Source organism: Ambystoma mexicanum, chromosome 1p (assembly GCF_040938575.1).
Source record: "Ambystoma mexicanum isolate Mex_15411 chromosome 1p, UKY_AmexF1_1, whole genome shotgun sequence".
NCBI classification, from domain to species: Eukaryota; Metazoa; Chordata; class Amphibia; order Caudata; family Ambystomatidae; genus Ambystoma; species Ambystoma mexicanum.
The window spans coordinates 1,014,283,526-1,014,309,913 of NC_090921.1; the positions used below are offsets into that span (position 1 = coordinate 1,014,283,526).

Consider the following 26,388-nt stretch of genomic DNA (forward strand, 5'->3'; position numbering starts at 1 on the left):
AACAATCGTTCTCCACGCTGAAAAAGTGGACTCCAAGAAGTGTTCATGTGTGTTAAAAACATTCCCTAAATAACACTTTGGGTCAAACTATGAAGTAAAATTCATCGTCTCCCTGAATGTGATCCACTGTGTCCCAATACGGCAGCCAATTGCCGGCCTATCACCAACACTCCATTTCTTTAAAAAAAGTTAGATTGCGTGGCTTACATCCAGATATCGGTTAATTTGAATGAACACATGATTTTAAATAAATGGCAATCAGGTTTTAGGCAGGGTCATGGAACGGAAACAGCATTACTGGATTTTAAATCCAGGTTACTAGACTGCATGGATAAAGGTCAAACCTCCTTGCTCATGCTGTTGGATCTGTTCGCAGCTTTCGACCTGGTGGAACAGGCTTTATTGGTCACTAGGTTGAAGGAAGTGGCTCACTTCTCAGATAATGCTGCTCTCTGGATCACCTCTTTCATGAGTGATAGATGATGTAGAGTGTGCAGTAAGGACACTGAAGCTATACCAGTGCCTTTAGCATATGATGTAACACAGGGTGCTTGTTTGTCACCCTCTCTATACAATGTCTTTACTGTTCCTTTTTTTTTCTCCAGAAAAATGGTGTGGCGTTTACCAACTATGCGGATGACACGCAATGTGTCATCCCGCTGACAGGTATATTTATGGAGGATGAAAGTACCATTAACAAGGTCTATGACCTTATACAGACTTGGATGATACAGAATGGGCTAGCACTTATGACAAAGAAGAAAGTGAAAACACTAGGCGTCGTACTAGACCAGAACTTTAACATGAAAGATCATGTGAGCAGCCTAGTTTCTTCATCAGCCTACTATACAAAGCTGCTGGCTCACCTCCGGCCATTCATTTTGCAAAATAACTCAGAAATAATAGCAAGGGCTATTGTGGGGTCAAAGATAGACTACTGCAGTAGTCTGTTAGTTGGCATCCCCAAATCAGAATGCAACCGCCTCCGAGGCATTCAAAATAGTGCAGTGAGAGTTGTCACTGGACTTAAACGGAAAGATCACATCTCGGACGCCAGACATAGTTTACACTGGCTCCCAGTGGAGGCCAGGATTCATTATCATCTACTTTTAATCACCCACAAATGCCATGCCGGATTTATACTAGTTTACTTGAGTGAGGTATTATCTGAGAAACCTAGTGCAAGTCTCTTCAGGTCTAACAATACCAATCAGCTGAAGACGCCAGCCTGTAAATCGAGCAAGGCTATGAATTGTGCATGTGCTACAGCTACACCCAAGGCATGGAATGCCCTTCCGCCCGACCTTAGAGAAATGGGCTCAACAGCAGTTTTCAAAAAGAGGCTTAAACCCCCGTTATATTTTTGATGACTGCTTTGAAGCGAAGATCCAGGATCAGTGTATGCAGATTGTACCTCTCTCTCCCCAGGAATGTTCCACTTTTTTGTCAATCTTGTGTGCTTTGTCTCAGTTTATGTGCACCTGTAAATCTCAGGGTCCTTGATGCGCATGACAAATAGAATAAAGTAAAGTAAATATGGGACATTTGTGGATATTTGTGTGTGTGTTAATTTGAGATGTTCTGCATGCTTCCCAATATGCTACAAACCGGAAATTGGCATATGGGTAGGTTGCATGGTGTAATCAAAGTATGAAATGGATGTTTATAAAAAAAATAGATTTTTTTAAGTGGTCTGCAATGCTTAACCCTGACATATTGCTCTTCGTGCTGTAGTTCTGCCGCAGTTCTACGTTCACTGTTCTGAAAGTTCAGCAGTTAATGAAAACTTCAGGAGTTTATTGTTCCTAAACTTCCCACACTATCAGCATTCTAGCTGACATCAGCAGCACTCACTGTTTAAGTCAGGTGGGCAACACAATACAGAGCTTTTGTAGTAATGCGGTTGACAGGAAACTGTGCATGTCTTTCAATAGTGTCCGCAATGATGCCGTCTGCCACATCGTCGCAAATCTATTATGACAATTACAGAAACTTCAATGCCCACGGAAGTTGATGAACGTATGCCATCTCAACACGCTTCAGCCCCTACACAAACAGCACTTATGTTGAGGTCGCTGCTGCCTCGGCTGTAAATCGGGACACCAATAATGTTGCTGCGCAATCTGAACGCTCCAACTTAAAGTAGCTGCAACCAATTTACGGGATTCAGGCTTTTCCCATGGTCAGCTTTATGTAACTTTCCCCAGAGTTGGAAACAAAGACTATTTATTCACACTAGCTCCTACAGGAAAGACTAGCAATATTGTCTACAAAGAAGCATTGATTTAGTTCATTAAATAAGCTTCAAACTAGGGCTGAACTAGGAATTATTGTGCAAAGCAGGGGTACAACTTCTAGTATTGTTTAAAATGAATACTTTGAGATTTTAATCGAGCAAAGATTAGGAGATCCATTTGCAGTAATTGCATTTTTTGATGCAGTATTTTCCTTAAGTTGCAAAATAATTCTGCTTGATGTAGGGGTAGCCTATCACTCTAATTATGGCTTATTTATTGAAAGCCATCAGCGAGTGCGAGGAAACCTTCGACAGGCAGACTTCTACCCAGTACCAGAGAGGTGCAGCAATAGTAAAAGCCTACTCTACTGCAAGCGCAGAGTCTTGACAACTGACCACAAACCTTCAAGCACAAATTACTTTACATTACACTTTTGTAGGGTAGGAAAAGAGGAGGTAAATAGAGGGGACTTTCGCAACAACAACAAAAAACAAGTCACGCATATCTCTGTGACTAGCAGTAGGTTAATTTACAATCTGCTGGAGGCCTAACAAAGACAAATTATCATTTAATTCATTTTGTTTCATCATTTGTATAGCGCCTTTCACCATGGTATGGCCCCAATGCTTCTCCAATAACTAAGCCACCTGAGGAAGAGAGGGTCGATTCCACATTCGTTAAAAAATAGACACCAGTCAAGATGTCACTGCCATCAAAAGGCATGTAGGGCACTTTGGGTGATCTATGACGAGAACGGTGATGGAATCATTAGAAGCAGTAGAGATTTTTGCTAGCAAATTATTTGTATAAAAAGTCTAAGGAAACATTTCATTGGAGTAGTGAGTGCATTGCAATTAAAGTGACACCCACCACCTGTACCACTCAAACGGTCAACATGAACCACCTCACAGCCGTCCGGAATGGCATGATAAAGAATAGGTCCAGAACGTATGGTTAGGCATGTTTTAGTGATATAGCCATATCTGCCGAGTGATGTTTTAGCATGTGTCACACCACTTACCTTGCCTGCTAGGAGGGGTTGTCAGGCACCGATGTGACGGCTTAACCCGTGTTGGCGCCTGTCCCGGGTACACTCCAGCTCGTCTGCCGGTTCCGTGGGTGCGGCCATGTTAGCAATTCTGGGCATGTGCGGATGTCGATTCCGATGCTCCGCGCATACTCAGTTCGCCTGGCCTCGGAACAATGTCAGCTGGCAGTGCAAGCATCGTTGTGAGAGCCACCATTCATCAGGGCTCCCCTGACACTTGTGCACTGCGCCTCAACACGGTATGCACTGTGACTGTGTCTTCGTTCGGTACTCTGTACCGGTTCCTCCTTCCCGTTTGCCCCGTGTCGGTACCTTGCCTTCTCCCTAGTCCCCCACCTTGTTCCTCTTCCTGCTACCCGGACCCTCCCTTGTGCTCTGTCCCTTGCTTGGGCCCGGGCTGTTCTTTTGTTTATTCCTTGCTCCAGGGTTCCCTCTGGGTTTCTCCCCCTTGGGTTGCTCCTTGTCATTGCCAGTTGTGCCTCGTGTGGTACCCAGTCATCTTACCTTGGGTCCTGTCTGAGGTCCCTCTTCTTCCAGACTGGATCTAGTGGTAGTAACTCCTGTGGAAGCTAGTATCCTGAATGCAGTTTATTCTTGGACATACCCCATGGCCTTCCCTGCCAGTGCTTGCACTGCCCCGACGCCACGCAAATCAGGGAAGTGCCATCCCGTGGAGTTTGCAGCTAATCCAGTGCCTACCTGTATCCACCAGGGAGGCGTTGGATTGGTACCTCATGTTAAACGTACATTTCTTTGACACTGCTTTACAGACTGGGTACCTCTGCAAGAGACACACCAGGAAGACCAGGTACGCAGCACTCGCGTGAGGAGTTATTTAACAGCATCTCAAAAATATGTTGCAAGTTCTTTACCAATGAGCGAGTATTAATTACTAGCTACACAACTGGAGACTAAGCCACTTGTTTTTATAATGGGTAGATGGGCATTACAAAGACCGGAGGGAGGGAACAATTTACAGGCTTTAGGTGAGTAATCCTTTGCAGGCAGGAATATGTGAACCAAGGGTAGAAGCTGTAGCAGCCAAGTGTACAAAGAGCAGTAGAGGGTTACGTCAAAGCCATGGTCTCCTACGGTACCTTTGTGCATATGGGCTTGCGTATCGTGCGCTGGTGGCACACCCACTGTGCAGAAAAAGCTATGCTCATGTTAGAAAAGCAGGCAATCAGGTAACTGTTTCAGACAATCACTGTAGTCAAGCTAAGTGATGGCTTGCCGCCATCTTGAAAGGGCAAGTTGAAATTGAAAGCAGTGGGGGAAAAAATAAGATGCAGCACTACAGTGAAATGAGGAAACTAAAGATAAAGGGGCTTGGAGGTAAAATGAATATGTAAATGAATAAAAGGAGTAAACTAAGGTAAAAGCAACAAAAAGCCCAGAAGAGGGCACGCCAGTACTTGTCTGGGGAGGTAGAATATTTCCACCCAAACTAGTACGCTTGTTATGGTGCAGCAATGACATGGCTCTGCACGTGTTCGATAAGGAGATGAGGTGACCTCAATCAGCATGGTCAAGCTTCCCCTGAATGATCGCAATCCATGCTACAGAGTGCTATCTTTTGGTAACAAGTGGCAAAAATGCTCTTCTTCCTTACAGAAAAAGTGCTACTGTAAACGCTTAGCGGTAATACAGAACCTCTCATACTACAAGTACAAGCATGATCGGATGCAGTTCATGACCATTTCATTCTTCACACAATGGAGCTTTCCATTCATAGTCCTTGGGTGGCACTGGATGGTTACTCTGTACCAGACCGTGGGGGATGCTTCTCTTCCCTGTTCATGCATGGCTTCTATTCCATCTTTACTTTAAAGCATTTATATTGCGCAAACCATGGACCCACAGGCATCAGGGCGCAGACAGGACATTGAAAGAAAAACACAAGAAAGCCTCAGTAGGGATAAATACTCAGTCTGAAACTGCCCAAAAGGATCAGGCAAACTTGCATGTTTTCAGGCTCTATGGTTTCCTGACATCTCAGGTCTAGGGGTAGCCTGTTCCAGGCTTTTGGAGCTGCAATGAAGAAAGCTCCACTTTCGACCTTCTTAGTCCTACATACTTCTGGTTACAAGATATAAGAGATCTACAATTCAATTTATTGGAGATGAGATCTTGCAGTTACGAGGGCATTAGGCCGATTCGACATTTAAAGGTGGTAATAAGGAGACAAAAGAGGGCACGTGCCTCCACCGGGAGCCAGTTCAAGGATCATCTAGCAGCCGATATGTGGTCGCGGCGAGATAGTCCAACGACCACCCCAACTGCACTGTTGTGAACCACTTGTAGGCTGTTAGTGTCAGCTTTTCTAAACCCGACCAAAGGCTACTGCAATAATGTATTTTTGACCCGATAATTGCTCTGGTAATTGTCTCTGGATTGGCCTGTGAGATGAAAGGCCTGCAGTGAGCCAAGAGCTTGATATAGTAAGCTGCTGCTGAAACAAGGCTCCCAACCTGCACTTTCACATTAAGCTGCTGGTCGAAGACCACCCCCAAAGTTTTGACTTTCTTTAGGGGGGATGGGGTTATCTTTACCTCACCAAGTTTAAAACTAACGTAGGACGGGCCAAGTTTGGCCAGCATTGATTGGGAGCCCACCATAAGCAACTCAGTTTTATCTCTATTCAATGCTAAATTGTTCCACACCATCCAGTTCTCGACCAAGGTGTAAACTCTATTCAGTTCCTCTTCTTCCTGGGAGTGAGAGCCTGCAATAGGGACGGCACACTGTGTGCCGTCCGTGTAGTTGGAGAACACCACCCCCTCCTGCTCCAAAAGGGCAAAGAAGGGGGCCATGAAGATGTTATATAAGCAGGGATATATACACGTGCCTGCAGGACTCCGAAGTTAACAGTAACCGGCTTGGCCTCAGCCTCCTCATAGCAAACTCGACTCTATTGTACAAGAAAGAGCTAATCCAGTGCACTGCAACTGGTGAAACATTGGCTACATCTTCCAGTCTAGCAACCAAGACTGAGTGGTCGACCAAGTCGAACGTGGCCGATAGATCTAATAACATTAACATTGAAGATAAGCCCTTGTCAACACATTCCAAGAGCCTCAAATTCAACTCCAGAAGTGCAATCTCAGTTCCAAGACCTTGTCTAAAGCCAGATTGACGGCAATTAAGAATAGGGTATTTGTACAGATGTGGAGAGATCTGACCATAGGCAATACAATCAAGGATTTTCAGCAAAAATTGTGCATTTGTTATGGGCCTGTAATTGAGCGGCACCTCCGTTGCTAGGCAAGATTTTTTTAAAAATAGGGGTGACCCAGGCCTTTTTAAGGTCGGCTGGGACATGGCCCTCCAAGAGAGAGGAGTTTACAAACTTACAGATGGCATCCAATAAGAGTGATGGGCAGGATTTGATCATCATAAATGAACAGGGGTCACCTTTACATCTAGTTGCCTTCAACAGTTCTACCACAACCGAAAACTCTCTCACCATAATGGGGGAAAAATTAAATTGGGGGATAGTCGGACATCTAACGACCCATTCCTGATCTTAATAGGAGCCAAAAGAAGATCCACTTCTTTTTTTCTTTTTTTTAACTAAGTCCTAATGCCAATGAGTTTGTTTGGCATTGCATTCTGGATTTTCTGGCACCAGGCTGCATCCTTAATTACTGGACAGGCTGTGGGCTGCTTAATGTTTTCTTGTTCTTTTAAGTTCTTTAACTTCAAATTTAGCATTCAAGATTCTAGAATTAAGATTTTTAAGTTTTTTTTTCTCGCCTCTATGATCCCCAGTTTATATGACTTAGCCGCTACTTTATAAGCTGCCAGTGCCCCTGGTAGAGGATTCGACTTCCAGAGATTAAACAGTTTAGGGGATTTAAGCTTTTGTAGTTCTGGTGTAAACCAGGATTTACTTTTTATTCCTGCACATGGTTTTCCTTGTTTAAGAGGGGCAAGAAAATTGGTGATAATGTCCAGATTGGCTATAAGAGATTGGGACATATCAGCCGCAGAGTCAGTAGGGGAGAAATTAATGGTCATCATGATCAAGTAGCACAGGTAATAAGAGGCTGCTGTGGAGAACCAGAGAATTCTTAACACAAGGATTTGGTATCTTTCCAATGGAAACCTGACAGCTCAAGCACTACTAAAATTAACTGCAGGCTCATAGTTACCAATGACAACTGGCAGCAGAGAAAACTACGGCAAACTGTGAAGTAGTGCCCTCTACTGACGCAGCCAAACTAGACCACGAGTTCAATGCTAAAGCTCATTACAAACAAACAATGCACGTGAATTAATTTCTCCGGAAAGTCTTGTAAAGACTTTGTTATCAGAGAGGGCACGTCAATAAAAGGCACACCTAATGCTTCAAGTGGTAGGAATAAAGAGGGTGTCCTAAAACACTGCAAAAATCAGTGGTGCAACTTGGCACGGCCTATGTCAACAAAGGAGTGGCCTCATAGATGCAGTCAGGTTTTCAAGTTATTACAATCTATCCCCAGCACAAAAGCAAGACATATCTTTAAAGTGGTAGATGGGGAAGAGTGGTGGAGGGCCCTGTTGCACATGGTACATTTCACATTTGTGGCAGCTAGAGCATGGCCAGCAATTGCCTGGATGAGAGAAGCCTTGCCAAATGAGAGGGAATGGGCAGCCAAGGCCAGGGAAATACGTGACATTGAGAACGTCGATGCAACGCTGCACAATCTGAAACCTACTAGGGAGGACGAATGGACGAATTTCTTACAGAAATATTGTGCACAGAGGAATGAGTGTGCAGCAGGGCTAGTGTAATCCTCTGGTGGGGCGAGTTGAGGAGGTAGGCCTGTCTGGTACGCCCGCCCCCTGCTTAGGCATAGGTGGATATGACCCCGGGAACTTTGGAGATACGAGGAAGACCCAGGTTTACCAAAAAGGGAGCCGTTTAGAACTTTGCTTATGTTGATGGCTTGCTCCTCTGTATCAAGGTTTGGGGGAATGGAGTGGCGAGTTATCTCAAGGAAAGTAATTTCAAGTGTTTAACTTTGAGTTTGGGTTTGTTAACCTTGCATTGTGCACTGCATATTTAAATGAAAAGGAATTTTAAAAAGTGGTAGATAAATGGAATATTATTTAATCATCAGTAAAAAAGTTACCTACAAAAAAAAAAAAAATTAAAAAGGTAAATAGGTTACTGCATATCCAATCCCTGGAAGGGGTCAAATGTTTAACCTGTGCCTGCTTCAGAAATGTGCGTCACAACCGAGTACCTGTGGTCTTACTAGTCTTTATGAAAAACTGAAACCTATTCTTATATGCTCCTCAAAAAGATAAAAACACATTTGAAAAACTTTGAGAGGTGGAATGCATCTTTCAACAAAAGCAATGTTTTTCTTCTGGCAGCACTGTGCTGTAATCATGAAGCGTTAATGTATCAATTAGGCTTCTTTTGTGCAGCAATGTCTTCAGGTATTGAAGGTCATGCTCAAACACGGCAGAGGCAACATGTCGAGAGCAGTGCGAGAGAAAGGAAAGGAGCAAGAACTAATCTCAGGGGTTTTGGGTAGTTATTTTTTGAGGAAAAAAGCAAAGGCTTGGCAACAGCACCCGCTCACGTAGCTGCATGCAAACCTGCGCTGTAGTGGTGTGGGGAATTGGCGTTCCGCAAGGAAAAACACAATCACCCACAGGGTTGGGGTAGGAGAGCGAGCCTCCACAGGGTGGCCATGGCTACATATACAGGTATCAGAACTCTGATGTTAGCCAGAATACATAAAGGCTGGGGCTGCGGACCTGAGCAACTGTCATGACCCATAGAACTTGCCCTTTCTGGACTTCCTGGTCCTTATCGCGACGGGGCTTGTATTCCTTGTTACTCCCAACATGTCCGTGCCAAAGGACTTGCCTCACACCAGCCTTTACATCGGACACGGCACGTTCTATAAATTGGCCACGCCCCTGCGGTCCTGCGCGTCTCAACGCTATCATTAGGTAGTGACTAGACGTGTGTGTGCTGTTTGGCGAATCCGCTATTCCTAGTTTCCTGGTCCCTTCTTCCTTCCTTCCACCTTTCCCCTCTAAACCTACTCCCGGTATCCTCAACCCTAGCGACCGCTACTTCCTTCCTGGACATCCTGGAACTGCGACCTTCCTGGAACTCTGAACATGCGCTGGAGTCGGACGAGACTCGTGCGAGCCTATACAAGACCCGATCCGCCCGCAAGAGGAATCCTCCGGCGGAACAGAGCAAGAAGTGATCCCAGGTGAGATGGGGGGAGATTTACGACAGTTTGAGACGCCAAACGACCGACACCGATACTGCTATGGAGAAAGCAGTCCAGGACCTCATGCGTGGCATGCAAGAACTAACTGAAGTGCAGAACTTGAAAGCGGAGAATGCTGCGTTGAAGCAACTTGTTTTGTCTTGCGACTCCGCTAACAAGGAGAGTGTGTTACTAGGTGGAGTGGTAGACAAATATGATGGCTCGGCAAAGTCCTTACGTGGATTCCTGGATTCCTGCTTGGCGCATTTTACTTTAAAGCCCTACTATTTTTCAACTTCCAGGGCGAAGGTGGGCTTCATAATCTCGCACCTCACAGGGAACGCGTTGACCTGGGCCACTCCCCTAGTCAACTCTGGAGATGCCCTCCTGGATGATTATGATGGATTTATTCAGGCACTCAAAACTATGTTCGACCGTCCAGAACAGGTATATAGTGCTCAGGAACGGTTACTTGATTTCCGACAGGGATCCCAGGATATGCTAACGTATGTTACTAGATTCAAACAACTGGCCAAGGAAGCAGATTGGTCCCCAGAAGCAAGTTTCACTCTATTTCGCAGGGGTCTAAATGAGAATATAAAGGATGAATTAACCAGAGTGGCTCATCCTAGCTCATTCCAGGCTCTTATGGATCTAGCCATGCAAATAGACTTCTGAATCCAGGAAAGAAAGGCTGAAAGAAGAAAGACCAAGATATCCCTTCAAAAGAACTTCCTTGAGACTTCTGTAAAAACCGATCCTGCCCCAACCCCTGACATTGATCCGGAACTCATGCAAATAGGAGCCTTCCGTGGACCTATTTCCCCACAAGAAAGGATGAGAAGGATCCACACAGGCCTATGCATGTATTGTGCCTCGGATAAACACCTTGTTAGAGAATGTCCTCTAGCCCCTCCACGGCGTTCGGGAAACGCCAGCTCCCGATCCTAGATGGAGCGAGGTGTCGGGAGAGAGATGTTTGCTCCACATCAATTCCATCTTTGAACTCTCCTGGACAAAACAATTTGGTGATACTACAAGCCTTCCTGTCGCCCTCCAAGAATAATACCTATCCCATTCTGGCCTTGGTGGACTGCGGAGCTATGGGAATCTTCATTGATCAAGACTGGGTTGTTAGTCATCATATTCCGTACGAGACACGAAGCACCATGCAGCCGGTGGAAGCAATCGACGGAAGACCCCTCTCTTCAGGACCTATAAGCCTGCAGACAAAAGAGATCCAACTTTCCATAAACCATCACCAAGAGCGGATTACATTGAACATCATTAAGTCAGCCCATTACCCCATGGTATTGGGTATGCCCTGGTAACAAAAGCACAATCCGTATATCAATTGGACAGCAGGATCACTATTCCTGGGCTCAGAGTTTTGTATGTCCCACTGTCTATCCCTGGATCCCTCCTCGACACCTCCTAAAGAACCACTAAGAGACCAGAAAACACCACTCATGGTTTCCAATATCATACAAGTCCCAGAGGCCTATCAGGGATATGCTGATGTATTTTCAACTGCCATAGTCCAGGCCTTCACTGAATGGCAACATCTACTTCTGGGAGCTAGGTATCCAGTTCAGGTCCACGCGGACCATCGGAATCTTCAAATTCTACAGTCGTTGGAGTGCAGGAACAGTCGTCAGGCGCGTTGGGCCTACTTCTTTGCCCAGTACCAAATTCCAAATCACTCATGTTCCCGGATCACAAAACATGATTGCTGACGCCTTATCTCGACATCCTGACTATGTAACCACTGAAGAAAAGGCCTATCCTAAGATGTTTCCCCACACGATCTTTGTAGCTCAAGCAGTCAACATCCTGGAAGAATTCAGAGTGCAAACCCAGTCCTCTGACCTCTGGAAGGACATTTCAAGGAAGAATCCATGGAACCTAAGAGTTAAGGAAAGATATTTATTCAAGGACAATGCACTGGTCATTCCCACACCGAAATTACAACAAAGAATGATAAACCTCTGCCATGATACCCTTCACTCTGGACATCGTGGCATAACTAACACCCTCCGTCTTCTACAAAGACAGTTTTGGTGGCCTGAAATGAAGACCGACGTACAACAGTACATCAAAGCTCGTGCTGTCTGCAGTCAAAACAAACATGATAACAAGAAACCGGCGTGTCTTCTACTGCAACCATCGCTGCCAACAAGACCATGGAAATTCATTGCTACAGACTTCATAGTGGAATTACCACCGTCCCGAGGATACACGACCATCATGGTAACCATAGACTTGTTCACTCATATGGCTCATTTTACGCCTCTGTATAAACTACCATCCTCCTCAGAACTTGCTGGAATCTTCCTGGAACACATTTTCCGTCTTCATGGACTTCCTTCCAAGATCATATCGGACCGAGGACCTCAATATGTCTCAAAATTCTGGAACCATCTGTGTCGTATTCTAGGGATCCAACGTGCTCTCTCATCAGGTTACCACCCACAAACCAACGGAGCCACGGAACGTGTAAATCAGACCCTAGAGCAATATCTTCGTTGTTTTGCCACCAAGGTTCAGGATGACTGGTCTCTCCTTATGCCCTTGGCGAGTTTGCCTACAACAATTCCGATCACTCAGCAGTCAAGGTCAGCCCTTTCTATTGCAGTCAAGGTTTTCACCCGTCTGTTTTACCTTCTGTTCTTCCACATCCCACACCAGTACCTACTCTCGACTCATGGATTGAGACTCTCATCAACATACACAAGGAAGCCAAGGAACAATTGAAAAGGGCCCAGATATGCACTAAGCGTTATGCAGACTCCAAAAGAAGACCAGCGCCTTCTTATTCCGTTGGTGATCAAGTATGGTTGTCCTCGAAACTATTACCACGACATCTAAGACCAAACAAATTAGCCCCCGGTACTATGGACCATTTTCCATAAAGGAAATCATCAATCCTGTCTCATTCCGGCTCAAGCTACCAGACTCCTGGAAGAGAATATACCCAGTCTTTCACACTTCTTTATTGAAACCCTACATCCGATCCACCCGGAAAACCTGCAGACCCTGTCCTGTGATTGTGGACAATCAACTGGAGTATGAAGTCTCCAGAATATGCGATTCCAGGTATAAACAGGGTCGACTTCAATACCTGGTTGAATGGAAAGGATATCCTCCTAGCGAGAGAACCTGGGAACCAGTTTCTAACTTAAATACCCCTCGATTGCTTAGAAGATTCCATCTCATACACTCGGGCAAACCTGGTGGAACAGGTTTTCGGAGGAGGCATGCTGTCATTACCCATAGAACTTGCCCTTTCTGGACTTCCTGGTCCTTATCGCGACAGGGCTTGTATTCCTCGTTACTCCCAACATGGCCGTGCCAAAGGACTTGCCTCGCACCAGCCTTTACGTCTGACACGGCACGTTCTATAAATTGGCCACGCCCCCGCGCCCTGCGCGTCTCAACGCTATCATTAGGTAGTGACTAGACGTGTGTGTGTGTGTGCTGTTCGGCGAATCCACTATTCCTAGTTTCCTGGTCCCTTCTTCCTTCCTTCCACCTTTCCCCTCTAAATCTACTCCCGGTATCCTCAACCCTAGCGGCCACTACTTTCTTCCTGGACATCCTGGAACTGCGACCTTCCTGGAACTCTGAACACGCGCTGGAGTCGGACGAGACTCGTGAGAGCCTATACAAGACCCGATCCGCCTGTAAGAGGAATCCTCCCGCGGAACAGAGCAAGAAGCGATCCCAGGTGAGACGGGGGGAGATTTACGACAGCAACAGCATGCAAAGCAACCCAGCACAGCTGCAGAGTTTTTTCCCCACATATGATCCAATCACAACAAGCTCGCAACAAACCACCATCTGACTCAATTACACAGTTGAAAGACAGCCAGTGAAGCTGGATGCGTAAAAAACGGACAGAGGACAAGGGGGAATGTGGGATAAAGAAGTTGGAGAAAATAAGAGCGAGAGCGTATGGTACAACAGCAGGTAGGAAACAAGCAGGGATGAAGAGGGGACAGTACAAAAAAAGAGGAGGAGCAGAAGAATGGAGGGGAGGTGGTGAAGAGAACATGTTAGAGAGGGGTGGTGAAAGTGTTAGAGGTGCAGAAAAACACTAAGTAGGGGACAGAAGGAAGTAGAGAGGTTGATAAAGGGGAGCAACCAGGGGGAAATGAGAAGAACAAGTTACTTATCCCTGGTAACTTTCTTTCGACTGGATATTCCTCCCATGTATTCATCATCTTTGATCTTTGATATTCGTTATCACCCAGCTTTGCTGCTTGAAAAAAATAATTTCACTCACCAGAGGGCGCTGTGCTCTATGTCGTAGCGTCGACATTCCTCGAGGACTGCTGTCGCGCGTCAACGTCATCCATAGCATAAATGGAATACAGTGTAAGGAGGTTTACAAGAGAGAGCCTGTAACTCACTTACCCTGAGAGCTGATGCTAAAGCCACTAGAAGGACTGTTTTTAATGCGAGTAGCCTTAGAGGACATAAGTGCAATGACTAATGGAATACATGTGAGAAATGTCAATACTAAATTCAAGTCCCAAACAGGCAAATGAAAAGGGACTGGAGGGTACACGTTAGTGAGACTCTTTAGAAATTGCACAATCAAGGGTATCTTGAAATAAGAGTCCCCTTCAGAGGAGCGCTTAAAAATAGAAAGTACAGCCAGGTTATCCTTTTATTTTTCCAATCTGTAGACCCAGATTGGCTAAATGTAACAGGAAAGAAAGCACCATAGAAGTGCCGCATATGAATGGATCCACATTCTTGTCCTTGCACCAGTTACTGAATTTATTCCAACGACACCAGTACAAAGGTTTGGTGCTGGCCTTCTGGCCGAAAGCAAAATCTACATTACGTCATCCAGAAGGTCCAAATCATTATATCTCAGCTTCTCAGAAACCATGCGTGAAGGCCGAGTGTCTTGACCTCTGGATGGAGAACATGAACCTTCCTCTTGCGAGAGAAGATCCTCTCTTTGAGGAAGCTTATTGGAGGGCAGATGGACATGTCCAGAAGGTCAGCGTACCACGTCCTCCTGGCCCAATCCGGAGCAATTAAGATCATGGGTTTCCCAAACTTTCTCAACCTCCCGATCACGTCAGGAATGGCGGGGACTGGAGGAAACGTGCACAGGAGCGGAAATTCCTAGTCCACTACGAACGCGTCCCCTAGAGCTCCTCTCGGAGGAAATTCCCTTGAGCAATACTGTTTGCACTTCCGATTCACCTCGGTCACAAACAGGTCCACTTGAGGGTTTTCCCAAAGGGTGAAGATCTCTTGAAGGACTTCCTGAGCTAGTTCCCACTCGTGGGAGACTGTGCTGTGCCTGCTCAGAGGGTCCGCCGCTGTGTTCTGCTCTCCAGCTAGGTGAAGTACCAATAGAGAGATTCCCTCTTGTATAGCCCAGAACCAGAGCTGTATTGCCTCTCTCACATTGGTAGTGACCCTACACCACCTCTTGTTGAGGTAGCACATGGCCACTATGTTGTCCGTCATTATCAGGACATTATTTCCCTGTAGGCAGAAAGGCCTTCAGCGCTCGCCTGATGGCCCTCAGCTCCAAAAAGGCAGATATGTAGTTTGGACTCAGATGGAGACCAACAACGGCTGATTGTTAGAACGTTGGTGTGGGCTCCCTACCCTGTGAATGAGGCGCTAGTCACTACCGTTATCTCCAGCCATGGCTGCCAAAAAGATTCTCCCTTGAGAATATTGTCCTTGTAAGCTCACCATAGAAGGTCTTGAGCCACTCTGCTTGGAACTTGCACAAGATCTGACATATTCCCCGAAAACTGGGACCACTGAGTTCTGAGGGCCCATTGAAGGGACCTCTTCCTCAATCGGGCCTCTGGCACCAGAAAAATGCAGGATGCCATGAGGCCGAGCAAACTCAGAAAATCGTAGGCCGGTAGTCGCTGGGCATTTTGATACCATCTGCAGAATGTGTTGAGCTCTCACCTCGGGAGGCGAGGCTTTATCCAAGGAAGTGTCCAAGACAGCTCAGATGAACTTGAGTCTTTGGAATGGTATCATATGAGACTTCTTGTAATTGAGGAAGAAGCCCAGTCTGTGTAGGGAGTGGCAGGTGATGCCGAGATGTTCCACAGCCTATTCGGGAGAACGTGCCTTGATCAGCCAATCATACAGGTAGGGGTAGACGTGAATTCCCCCCTCTCCTGAGACTCGCTGCTACTACCGCCATCAGTTTTGTGAAAACCCTTGGGGCGGAGGTCAGCCCGAATGGCAGAACCCGAAACTGATATTGAGAACCGCCAACCTCAGGTACTTTCTGTGCTTGAGATGGATTGCTACATGAAAGTAAGCATCCTGAAGGTCCTATGATATCAACTAGTCTTTGAGTTGGAGACCCTGAAGGATATGAGAAAGGGTTACCGTCTTGAACTTGTCCTTCCTGAGGAACTTGTTCAAGTTTCTTAAGTCGAAGATGGGTCTCAATACTCCGTCCTTCTTGGGAATGAGGAAATAAGGGAAGTACCAACCTTTGTTCCTCTCCGCTACAGGTACATGTTCTATTGCACCTTTCTCTAGCAGGGTTAAAATTTCCTGCACAAAGACCGGATCTGGAATTTTGACAGAGTCGGGTCCCGGTGGATGATCCTGAGGCCTTCTTTGAAAGGGAAGGCAGTAATCCTGGGCTACTGTTTCCAGTACCCAAGCATCTGAAGTAATGCCCCGCCATTCGTTCAGATGCGGAGAGATTCTGCCTCCGACCGGGGTCTTGTGGGTCAAGGCCTCAGAGTGGCTTAGAGGCGGCTGCAGCAGCGGCTGAAGGTACAGTTGCCGTTGCTGGGGCTGATCTAGCACCCTTCCCTCATCCAGCATGAGAGAATCTTTTTTTGTCCCCTTTGTACAGCATGACCTCTTCCCCTTCCCCTTCCAAATGAGGAATAGAAACGAAAAGAACGACCCCTCCAAGAAGATGAGTCCGAGTAGGGGTGTTGCTGAGGTTGACGTATGGAGGTGCCAAGTGATTTAGCCGCAGCCTTAGAGGTCTGCAGCTTCTCCAGACTCTCATCCACCTTGCTGCTGAGCAACCTCAAGCTGTCAAGGGGCATATTGAGTAACCTGGCCTGCACATCCAGTGCAAAGCCAGATTTTCTCAGACACGCAAACCTGCGTAGCACAGTGCTAGTCGCCATGGACCTGCTGATGCTGTCAGCAGTGTCCAGTCCTGACTGGAGACACTCCCCCATTGCCTCCTTCCCATCCTTCTCAATAGCCAGGAAACCGTCCCTCTCCTTGCCTGCCGGAATGTGTTCAGCCGCCATACTAATGCAGTCCCGCAGAGTGTAAGTAAACCTCGAAAGGGTGCAGGTAACGTTAGCAGATTTCAAGGCCATACTGCCCGAAGAAAAGATCTTACATGCCCAGGCGTCCACCCTCTTGTCTCTATCCAGAGGAATAGATGGATAGGCCGACTGTCTGGTTGATGTGGCAGCCTAAAATACCAGGCTTTCAGGTGTAGGATGTTTTGTTAAGTAATCCGGATCAATACTGGAAAGCCCATATTTTCTGGCAAAGGTTTTATTTATAATGGGTACAGATTCTGGAGTATCCCAGTTTGCCAAAACTCTTTTCTGCAGAGCTGCATGAAAAACTAACACCAGGTCTTTGTGAGGGACTTGGGTCAGTATATCCATCACGTCATCCTGTTCGTAGGTTGGAGAACGCCTGCTCCAGCCCATGTATTCAATCACTCTATTCATGAGGCTTCTGTATGCAGAATCTGCATGCTCGGTTGGATCAGGCTTGCCAAACTCGAGCTCTAGCGAGGTGTCTAGTGCACTAGCTGACTGCACCCAGCCAAAAGGCGTCAAGAAATGTGCAAAGAGGGTCAGGTCTTGGGCAGTCCGGACACAGTGCATGTGTCCCAGAAGCATAGATGGGCTGTGAGCACAAGTGCCAAAGCACGATAACCAAACTGGCGCTGTATGCAGCAGGAAAAAAAAGACAGACAGACATTTTTTTAAAGAAAAACAAATGCCAAAGACGTAAGGACTACGAAGGCATGCAGCGAACAGTCCAGATGAAGAGAAAAGGACTGAGATGATGGAGGCTGAGGGTGATTTAAGACGGCGGGGGAGCGGCAGTCTTGCAAAGGGCATGGTTGTTCATGTCATCAGGCTCAACTTTGCAATCCTTAAATATAGCACGTCAATGGAAATGTTAAGATTGAACAGCATTTTGCCACAGGAATATCATTAAAACGTGCTCACTCAGCCCTGCATAACGGCCTAATCTTTTAAAATCAGAACATGGGCAGTGTGTGCTCATAGCCTCCAAAATATTCGTTTTGTCCAATGCTTCTTAATCCAGATCTGAAAGTTCAAGTAGGAAAAACATCAAAAGACCCTAATTTCAACACTTGGTTGAGAGCCCGAAGAAGAGATGAGAAGTTAGCTGGTGTACACTTGGCAACGCAAAGAGCCAACATTCGAGAAGAACAAATACCCAAATCACACTATGTAGCTCAATTAAGATTTAGCAGCAGATGGAGGGGAAAGTGTTTCAGAATTACGAGATTACATTTTAAAGGTTACTTTAAGCAATGTTCTTTTTTTGGGGCAAATATTTCAGCAATGACCTGCAGAACCACAGAACAAGGAGAGTAAATGTACTTGCCCCACAGAATACAAAAGAAATCATCACTGGTAAACATCTCTTTGCAAGGAGCGGAATAGGGTGAGACAGAATGGCCTACTTCCAGATATCTTTACCTAATCAAAAAGCACTAGGGACCTTTTATTGAAATTTACGAGAAATGTCTGGCAGACGTTTGAGAAGGTAAGACGACTTAAAAATGATGGGTTACATCAGTGATGCATACCAAGAGCTTTCACTGCAATCTGCCGAGTGAGAGGTGGAGGAATATTGATGCAAACGAGATCCACATCTTGGTGAAGGAGGACATCATCTGTCCGGCTTGTGTAAAAGGAGATGTTCATTTCCTCAGCCAGCTTCTTAGCTTCCTCCTCCGTCTTGCCCCACAGCGCCTCAATGGAGAATCCCTCAGCTCGCAGTAGAGGAACCAGCACCCGTGCAGTGCTCCCTGTGCCAAAGACACCAACCCCTGGAAGGGTCTTCATTGTGCTTCCATTCAGGGACGTTGCACACTATGGAGGACTACATACAGAGGCAGGGTGTGCAGGACAGCCTTCCACAATAGCCCTAAAACAGAAAGGTTTTGATGAAAGTTAGAGTCGATCACAATCTGGGTGTGGAGTTCAAATTCAACACTGCCATGAGCTTTTAACACTCCAAAACAAAATGCATTGGGTAAACTGATTCTTGACTACAATTACCAACACTTTTAGTACCATTATGTCCGAGGTCAAATCACCTACCCACAAATTTTAATCCTAGTTGTAGAGCTCCTACTTCAAACAATGGCAGCCTTTTTTTTTTTGCTTAATTAGTTCACTGCAGGGGAGAGTACCACAATGGGAAGAGTTTTCCCTGCCATGAAAATATAACTGTCTGCGGGTAATCTTTTAGGACAGGGAGACCACTAGGATACTGCTTATCCATCCTTCTAGCAATCATATCACTCACAAACCTTATGGGCCAAAGCACGGCCACCAAATGTCAATCAAACTTTATTATTGTAAATACATTTCAATGTTTTCACAGGATAACCCGATAAAAAGGGTTTTTCAGAGTGCCTCAATTCTATACACTTCAACTTCAGTTTAGTGTAGCAATTAGCACCTCAAGAAACATGCACATCTTTTGATCTATGTGGGAGGTGGTGCAGTGAAACTGGGATTCTATAAGCTTTACAAAGGCGCACAGCATCAGATACTGTTATCTTATTATTCCTTGGACATTTTCTCAGATTTTCATTTCTTATCGTATAAAGAGGACAGAAGAATAAGAAATGAACTATTGTTTTTTGTGTGTTTTTACAGCAAGGGTAGGAATCATCTTTAGAACTACACCAGGGACTTAGAACTATGCCAGGTACAAGAAAAAGGTGGTGGTAAAATGCCCAACTGAAATGTCAGAAAAATCTTAGGGCCTGGAACGGGTCAATTTGGTTGAAGTAATCTTCCATGTCCAGTTGAATTCTATGTATACAGTATTCTCTGCCCTTTGTGGTGTTCAAACCATTTGCTACATTTATCTTGATTTTAAAATGTGAGATTTTCTTGCAACTGAAACTGTACTTGGCTATAAATAGACGCTGGGGCAGAACATACAATGTCTAAATCAAGAATGCTAGTCATTCTCCTGATGCGAGACACCCAATCCAGAGCAATAACCCCTTAGACTTCTAATAAATTGATCAATCAATTTCGGTAATTTTCTAAAGACTGCATAGACTAGAATCTAATCCGATAGAATAATGCTTTAAAGCTAACTTCTTGCTCAACACCAGACCAGCCTAGCTCCATGTGCATGATTGGGCAATATAGGCGATTGGGCCATTTTTTTAAAAACAGGTTTTCAGCAACTAGCAGTCTGCTGGCAATGTGCTCCCAGATTTCAGCCCCATATAGTGCGGTTTGTCTCGCTTTTGAAGTATAGATCTCTAAAGCTGGTGTGAGCCTTGGACATTTTGAAGTGCCTGCATAGTTGCACAACAACTGTGCATGTTTTGATACAGTAGTTGCACTTGTCTGATTTGGTTAAACCATGAGCCGTTCATCAATGTGATACAGAGGTAATCAAAAGAGTTAACAAGTTCAATGTTTTCATCTTCAGCCAGGACACATTGTGTATGCGATGTCTTCATCGATTTCCCTAAGCACATCATGGCTTTCGTTTTCTTTTAATCTATTTCCAACCAACGTGAGATCCACAGTTCCTTGTACTTTAGATATTGGGAAAGCAAACCAGTTGGTGTTTTAGAGATGATGACTCGATCATCTGCAAAAAAAGTGTTCCAATCTTTCCATTTGCTAGAGTGGGGGCATCAGCATGCAAAGAAGCGAAATGCTTGGCTATACCATAAATATAAACGGAGAACAGGCAAGGAGCCAGACCACATCCTTGGTGTATGCCCTTTTCGATGTTAAAATGCCTCGTTCTTTATCCGTTTAAACGCCATCTTTCAGCGGCCAAATTATGATTGTATAACATCATTATGCCACGAAGGAGAAGAGGAATATTCAGATTTAACAGACTCAACCATACGGCTCCCCAAGGTAACATATCAAAGGCTGTCCTTGGGTCAATTAAAGCAAAGTACAGAGGGCCCCATTACGGGTCCGGCGGTAACCGTGCCAGTACTACCGGCAGGTTGCCGACGGACCCGTAAATATTTACTGGCGCCTGTCTTCCCGGTGCCACCGGGAGATTACAACCCCGGCGGCATGGAAAGTCAGGAGCCGGTAAAATGTTGTTCCCCATTCTCATAGGAATATATGGAAATGGGGAACACAGACGCACCGGCACTGTTGTTAACGGTGCCAGTGCTTCCGTGGCGGTCTGCCTACCATGGCCGCTGTACCCGGCAGAGTCAGACCTGTCAGGCACGGTGGCTCCGGCAGGCAGACCTATAGCATGCTGGTCCGGAAACAACATTGCCGATAAGGTTACTGGCACCGTAGTTTCCAGCCCAGCATACTTATAATGAGGCCCAGTGTCTTTTTAGGATTGTACATTTTTGAAGAAGAATGTTTAATCTAAAGTACTGATCTATCGTACTAACTTCTTTACAAAACCCTGCTTGATAATGACCACTGATTATGTTGTCGCACACCAATTGTTCAAAGCCATTTGAGAGGGCTTTTCCGAAGACTTTACCTAGGATTGCTAATAGAGACATGGGTCTATAGTTGCCTGGGTCATCTTTCTCACCTCTTATATAAACTGGAATTATCACAGCTTGGAGCCAGCCAGTTGGTTATTCAGGAGGAATGCTGCATTTATAATTCCAGTTAAAGTTAGAGCCCATAGGGATAATTCACCTTGCACTAGTAATGCCGGGATGGCACCAAGGCCTGCTGCTTTGTTCATTTTTTGACTTGTTATAGCTAAAGGTATTTCGGCAACAGTACATTGTAAAATTTCAAATGACGTTAATGAAGCCAACGTCCATTCTAGTCCCATTTCAATTTCAATGTCGGTTGATAACAATGCCATTCATTCTCTGTGATACTTCATTAGGTCTGTTTGTAGAGGACACCCCACCACCCCCACCCGCCAAACCTGCTACAATTTTCCAAAAAGCACTTTGGTTTCCCAGATTCATAAATTGAACCAAATATGACCATCATGTCTCGTCTAAGGTTTGTTTCTTTGTCGATAATAAAAGGTTTTAAAGTATTTTATAGACTGCAATTTAAAAGACTGCATTTTTATGTGCACTTCTGGTTGTCATGAATTCAACCAGTTTTATTTTTTAGTTTTTTTTTATGGGCAGTTCCTCCCATAAGGATCCAGCTCATCCCACACCCAACCTTCCCACCCCTCTTCATGCATACATGTAAAAGAAATTGGTCAATTTCGACCAAATGTGTAGGAACAAAATGCAGACTTCTAAGTCTATGAAAATACATATTAAGCTTCCCACCATACCCTGCCCCTCCCATTTTCACCCAACCTACAGCAACTCAACCTCATACTCCTTCCTCCAGGCCCCCAATGAAAAACTGGGACTCTACAATACCGAATCGCTCCGAAAAAAACTGTTCTTAATGACCACCAACCCCCATCTTACTGGGAGGACAGCGATTGAAACAGATCCTCTGTTGCAGCCTTTTTCTCACTTCCTTCACCCATCTAAGAAAGATGGCAGCGTTTGCCAGAAGATCAAAAAGCCAGCTCATCTTTCTCCTGACCCACTCGGACCTTCTTCCTTTGAACACATCACTGTTCAAATTCTCACTACAATCTCACTTACCATAATCTCCATCTACTGGTCCCCTGGGACAGACACTCAACCGCTCCCATGATCAGATTACTCCAATTGTTCTCACTGAAGTGGCTGTCAAAGGGGCTTCAACCTCCCAAATGTGAAAAAGGCTACTAACTCCAGCTGGATTCCTTTCTCTTACACCAGTCTCTGATAGCGCTCCATACCATGCTGACCCACAATCGTGGTATCTCGTTCAAAGTCATCCCTCCCCCCCCACTCCCTTGTCCTCCTCCCCCCTTTCTGGAGATCTTCACCACTGGCAGTTCCCTACTCAGCGATCATCAGGTATCCATCAGCTGATGACATTCATGTGCCTCAACCTGCACCGCTGGGACAAAACCCAGGCACAGTCATCTTTCTTGCCTCAAGGAATGGCTGCTTGCTCCCATTACAGCTAGTCTACTTCCCTCGTCTCTGCACTCACCCTTGCAAGCTATCCATGATCCTTCTTTCCATTGGCACTCATGACGTTCTCCTCCTCAATCTCAGCTGACTATCCACCTCACCCAGCCTCCTCTCAGTATCAGATGCTCTACCCACCATATCACCTGACACCCATTGTCCCGGCTTCCAAACCACCTGACCGCTTTGCATCACACACTGTCAAGAAGCCGGATTACGGACCTTCTCCTACTTCTCTCCCCCAAACAACTGAGCCAACTAACGACCAGTCTCTTTTCTTAATTAGCATTCCAAACTGTCAAACATTTAGTCTTCACTCACTAGCTGGAAGTCAATGGACTCCGTCACCCACTCAAATCTGTTTTCTACAGCAAATAATCCACAGGAGAACATTTACCCAGGACTAAATTGCTGCATGGCCGCTCACCAGTGCCGCTGATCACTACTCTCATTCTCCCTGATCTCAGAGGTGCATTTAACAGAGCAGACATTTTCCCCCAGCCCCCTTCCTTCACACAGTCTCACATTATGATTTTTAGGGCACTGCCCTCTTTTGTGTACTCCTATACGGTTGATAATTTCTTTTCGATGACTAGGAAAGCTTGGACCTCCTCTGCCAAAGTCTGGTTAGCTTGACAACAGCTACCAGGAGCTACATTTGGCTCCCCAGGCCAAGTGATGCCGAACAAACACACCTATGTGATGTTTGCTCTGTGCATTTGGGACAATCAATAAATGAACATTAGGTCACATCTGAGCAAATATTTTAAGCATAAGGAGGCATCAATAATGGATTTGGAACGCTATGACCTAGCTCCTTGATCCCCAATGGTAGCTTCCCGACACTTGTTCATGCTGGATAACCAGGAGCTGTCTTTTGCTCCTGCTTATTAAATCTTACTTTCGACCCCTGAAGGGTCTGTCCGGGCCCAGCCCTTCACATGCTACACCGCCGCCCCACTATGCAAATTCAGCTCTTCCTTTGGATTCTCAGAACATCTATTTCCCGATGATATTCATTCTCCGCCCCACCTTCCTCTCTGAGCAGTCATCTTGTGTCACTGCTTATCTGTTATCTGCCACTAGTAGGCCAGGTGCTGCTAAATGCTGAACTCCTCTTAAACTAAAGCAATCTTGTGTGGGAGTAGGACTCCAACTTTCAGAATGCAACATGTCACCAGCCAGCACCTTACCTCTGGCGCTGGCCGTCTGATTGGGTTTACTGTTTTCCTCCAACAGGTATTACACAGCATTTTACTGTCCTTATTTTAACAATTTAAGCTTTTTGCAGCGGGAAGTTTCCTTTCTGTACTGATCTGGCCCTGCTCATAACATTCGCAGTGGGACGATCTGCTGATTGGTTCAGCGTAGCTCTGCTCATGCCGGGTTGTTCTCGTCCCAGTAAACTAACGCGTCACGCGGTCACATGACGAACTGGTGATGTTTTTCAGTCATTTTTCACACATTTATCCACCCCTACACTCAAGCGTCCATTTGTTTGCCCTTTTGATTCCGTTACCTCATTTTATGAGTGAAGAAGGTTGATAGTCAATGCTTGACTTTTTCCTGTTTCAGAATCGGCCACTTTGTCCTCTTGACTATTTTTTAGATCAAACTGATTTCAATGCAGGTACCCTTCTTTCACATGGTGTATTCTTATTTCATCACACATTATTTCTGAAACTGCTGCTCTCACATTTATTGTGTTCTTTTTTCTATTTTGTGTCAGATTGTCTTTGACTTAGGTAGGCCTGTTTTCTCTAGAATCTATTTAGCAATCTTTATTGTTTGATCTAACTTCTATGATCTCCACAAGGGTTTTAGACATCAAAAATATCTCGCAAAAGTTCATAAAGTAACAAATGAAGTTGTTGCGCTGTTATGACGTATCCTCTCACAATATCTTAGTAACTTTATATGTCTTTGATAGCGGGTATTTATTTAATCGCATTGAGTACTGCTAGTACTTTCCTTGAGATGGGATGGTTTCTTTTGAATGGGCTCTTCTGATAATGTTCTTGATACTTACAATTTAGTTGAATGGGTAATACTATATTTATATTGTTAACATATGCTGTTTTTGCTCCCGATGAAGGGAAACAATTCCCCAAAACACGCTGAGCTACATTCTTATTAAATAAGAACACTTTATAAGGAAATTGGAGTCTCCAGTGTTTTTCGTGAATATTGCATTTCACAGTACTGTTAGATTAATGTGTTTGCATCTGTATTAAACAACCAGTCAATGTTCAATGAGTTATCTCCAGTATTAAGGAGTGTGGGGGCAGAGGTACCCAGCTTTGTGTTTACATGTTTGTCCCGGCACAGGCACCTACAATCAAGCTTCAACAGTTTGTTCTTCTGCCCCCACCTTGGAGACCCTCAGCTAACACACATATGGTTCTCTCCATCTCGTTCTTGATCAGGTCTCTGCCCCTTCCGCAGATACCAGTACTGCTTTTAATTTACCACCATGGCCCCACTCCGAAAGGGAGGTTCAACTTCCCACTCAGTAGTCTGTGTTCCAAAAAATAGGTTAGCACAAGGTGTGGCTTGGCAGGCAGTTTGTCACAATACACATACAAGCAGTGTGACTAAATTAAATGCTGATGTGGCCCATTACAAAGGAAAGCTGCAAAAATAACAGGAAACTGTAGATCCGCAGAAATCATTCTACATGAAAACATAAAAATCATGCGTTTTAAAATCGCAAACATTGAAAGCAAAACATTGATGCCGAGATCTGGCTAGAATTTATCGCAGGATACGGCAAAGCTGGTCCCACTACTACAGTTTTGTTAAATATGCTGCATTTGATCGCCACATGTACACTATGCACCTCTGAATGTACTCTTTTTGTTGCCCTTCAAAAACATGTTCACTGCTCACCAAGAGAAGTAAAGGCCCTATATGGACAAGTCACTGGTTTATCTATTGGCGAGAGATAACTCATCCTACTGTCCACACCCCTGGCCAGCACACCTTTGTAACCTCTCTCAATACTCGCCATCTATAAACCCCCGTCCCGGACCCTACAGCTTACTATAGTTCCTAGTACTCCCTGCCACACCCGCCCTCTGCGATTGGCCCCCTTTTGCAAAAACACATTAGCAGTTTTTCCAGCTGTATTCACTGGTGTGTAACATTGAATGAAATGGAGAAAAAAAATGCATTTGTAAAAATTAAAAGCTTTTGTTTTCAATGCTTTGCGTTGGAATTTCATAATCGCATCCTGCCTAAAATGGCAGGGCATTTCCCATTTTGTCCTCATGATATACAAATATATTCCTAGTGCAGATTTAACAGCAAGTGATGAAGGGAGGGGAAAACTGCATGCAAACCATTTTCTGCCCAAGTGCTTTCAGAACTGTGTAGTTTAGTTTGGAAAAGTACCCTGCAAATCAGGTATTAAGAAAAAGAAAAAGCAGGCGCGGGCTTGGGCAGCTGCATCTCCTCTCTAAATTGCTAAAAAAAATGCAAATGTCAAGTAGTGTGTTGCCCTTTCAGAAGAGAGCGATCAGATCAGTCATGCCCTGTAAAGCCTGAGAAATTGCACACTTGGGACCTGATTCATGGAACGTTTTCCTATGGGATTGT

General features: G+C 45.2%; 1 protein-coding gene across 7 annotated transcripts in view; it reads right to left on the reverse strand.

Annotated features, from left to right (window-relative positions):
• The window catches only part of GFOD2 (Gfo/Idh/MocA-like oxidoreductase domain containing 2), a 233,597-nt gene that overhangs the window by 20,343 nt on the left and 186,866 nt on the right, over nucleotides 1-26,388 (reverse strand). For all 7 annotated transcript variants that reach the window (XM_069655236.1, XM_069655208.1, XM_069655200.1 and 4 more), the window contains one exon: nucleotides 18,355-18,695. In XM_069655236.1, the coding sequence (XP_069511337.1) occupies nucleotides 18,355-18,613 (259 nt within the window). In that variant the 5' untranslated portion in view covers nucleotides 18,614-18,695. The remainder of the gene's footprint in view (nucleotides 1-18,354; nucleotides 18,696-26,388) is intronic.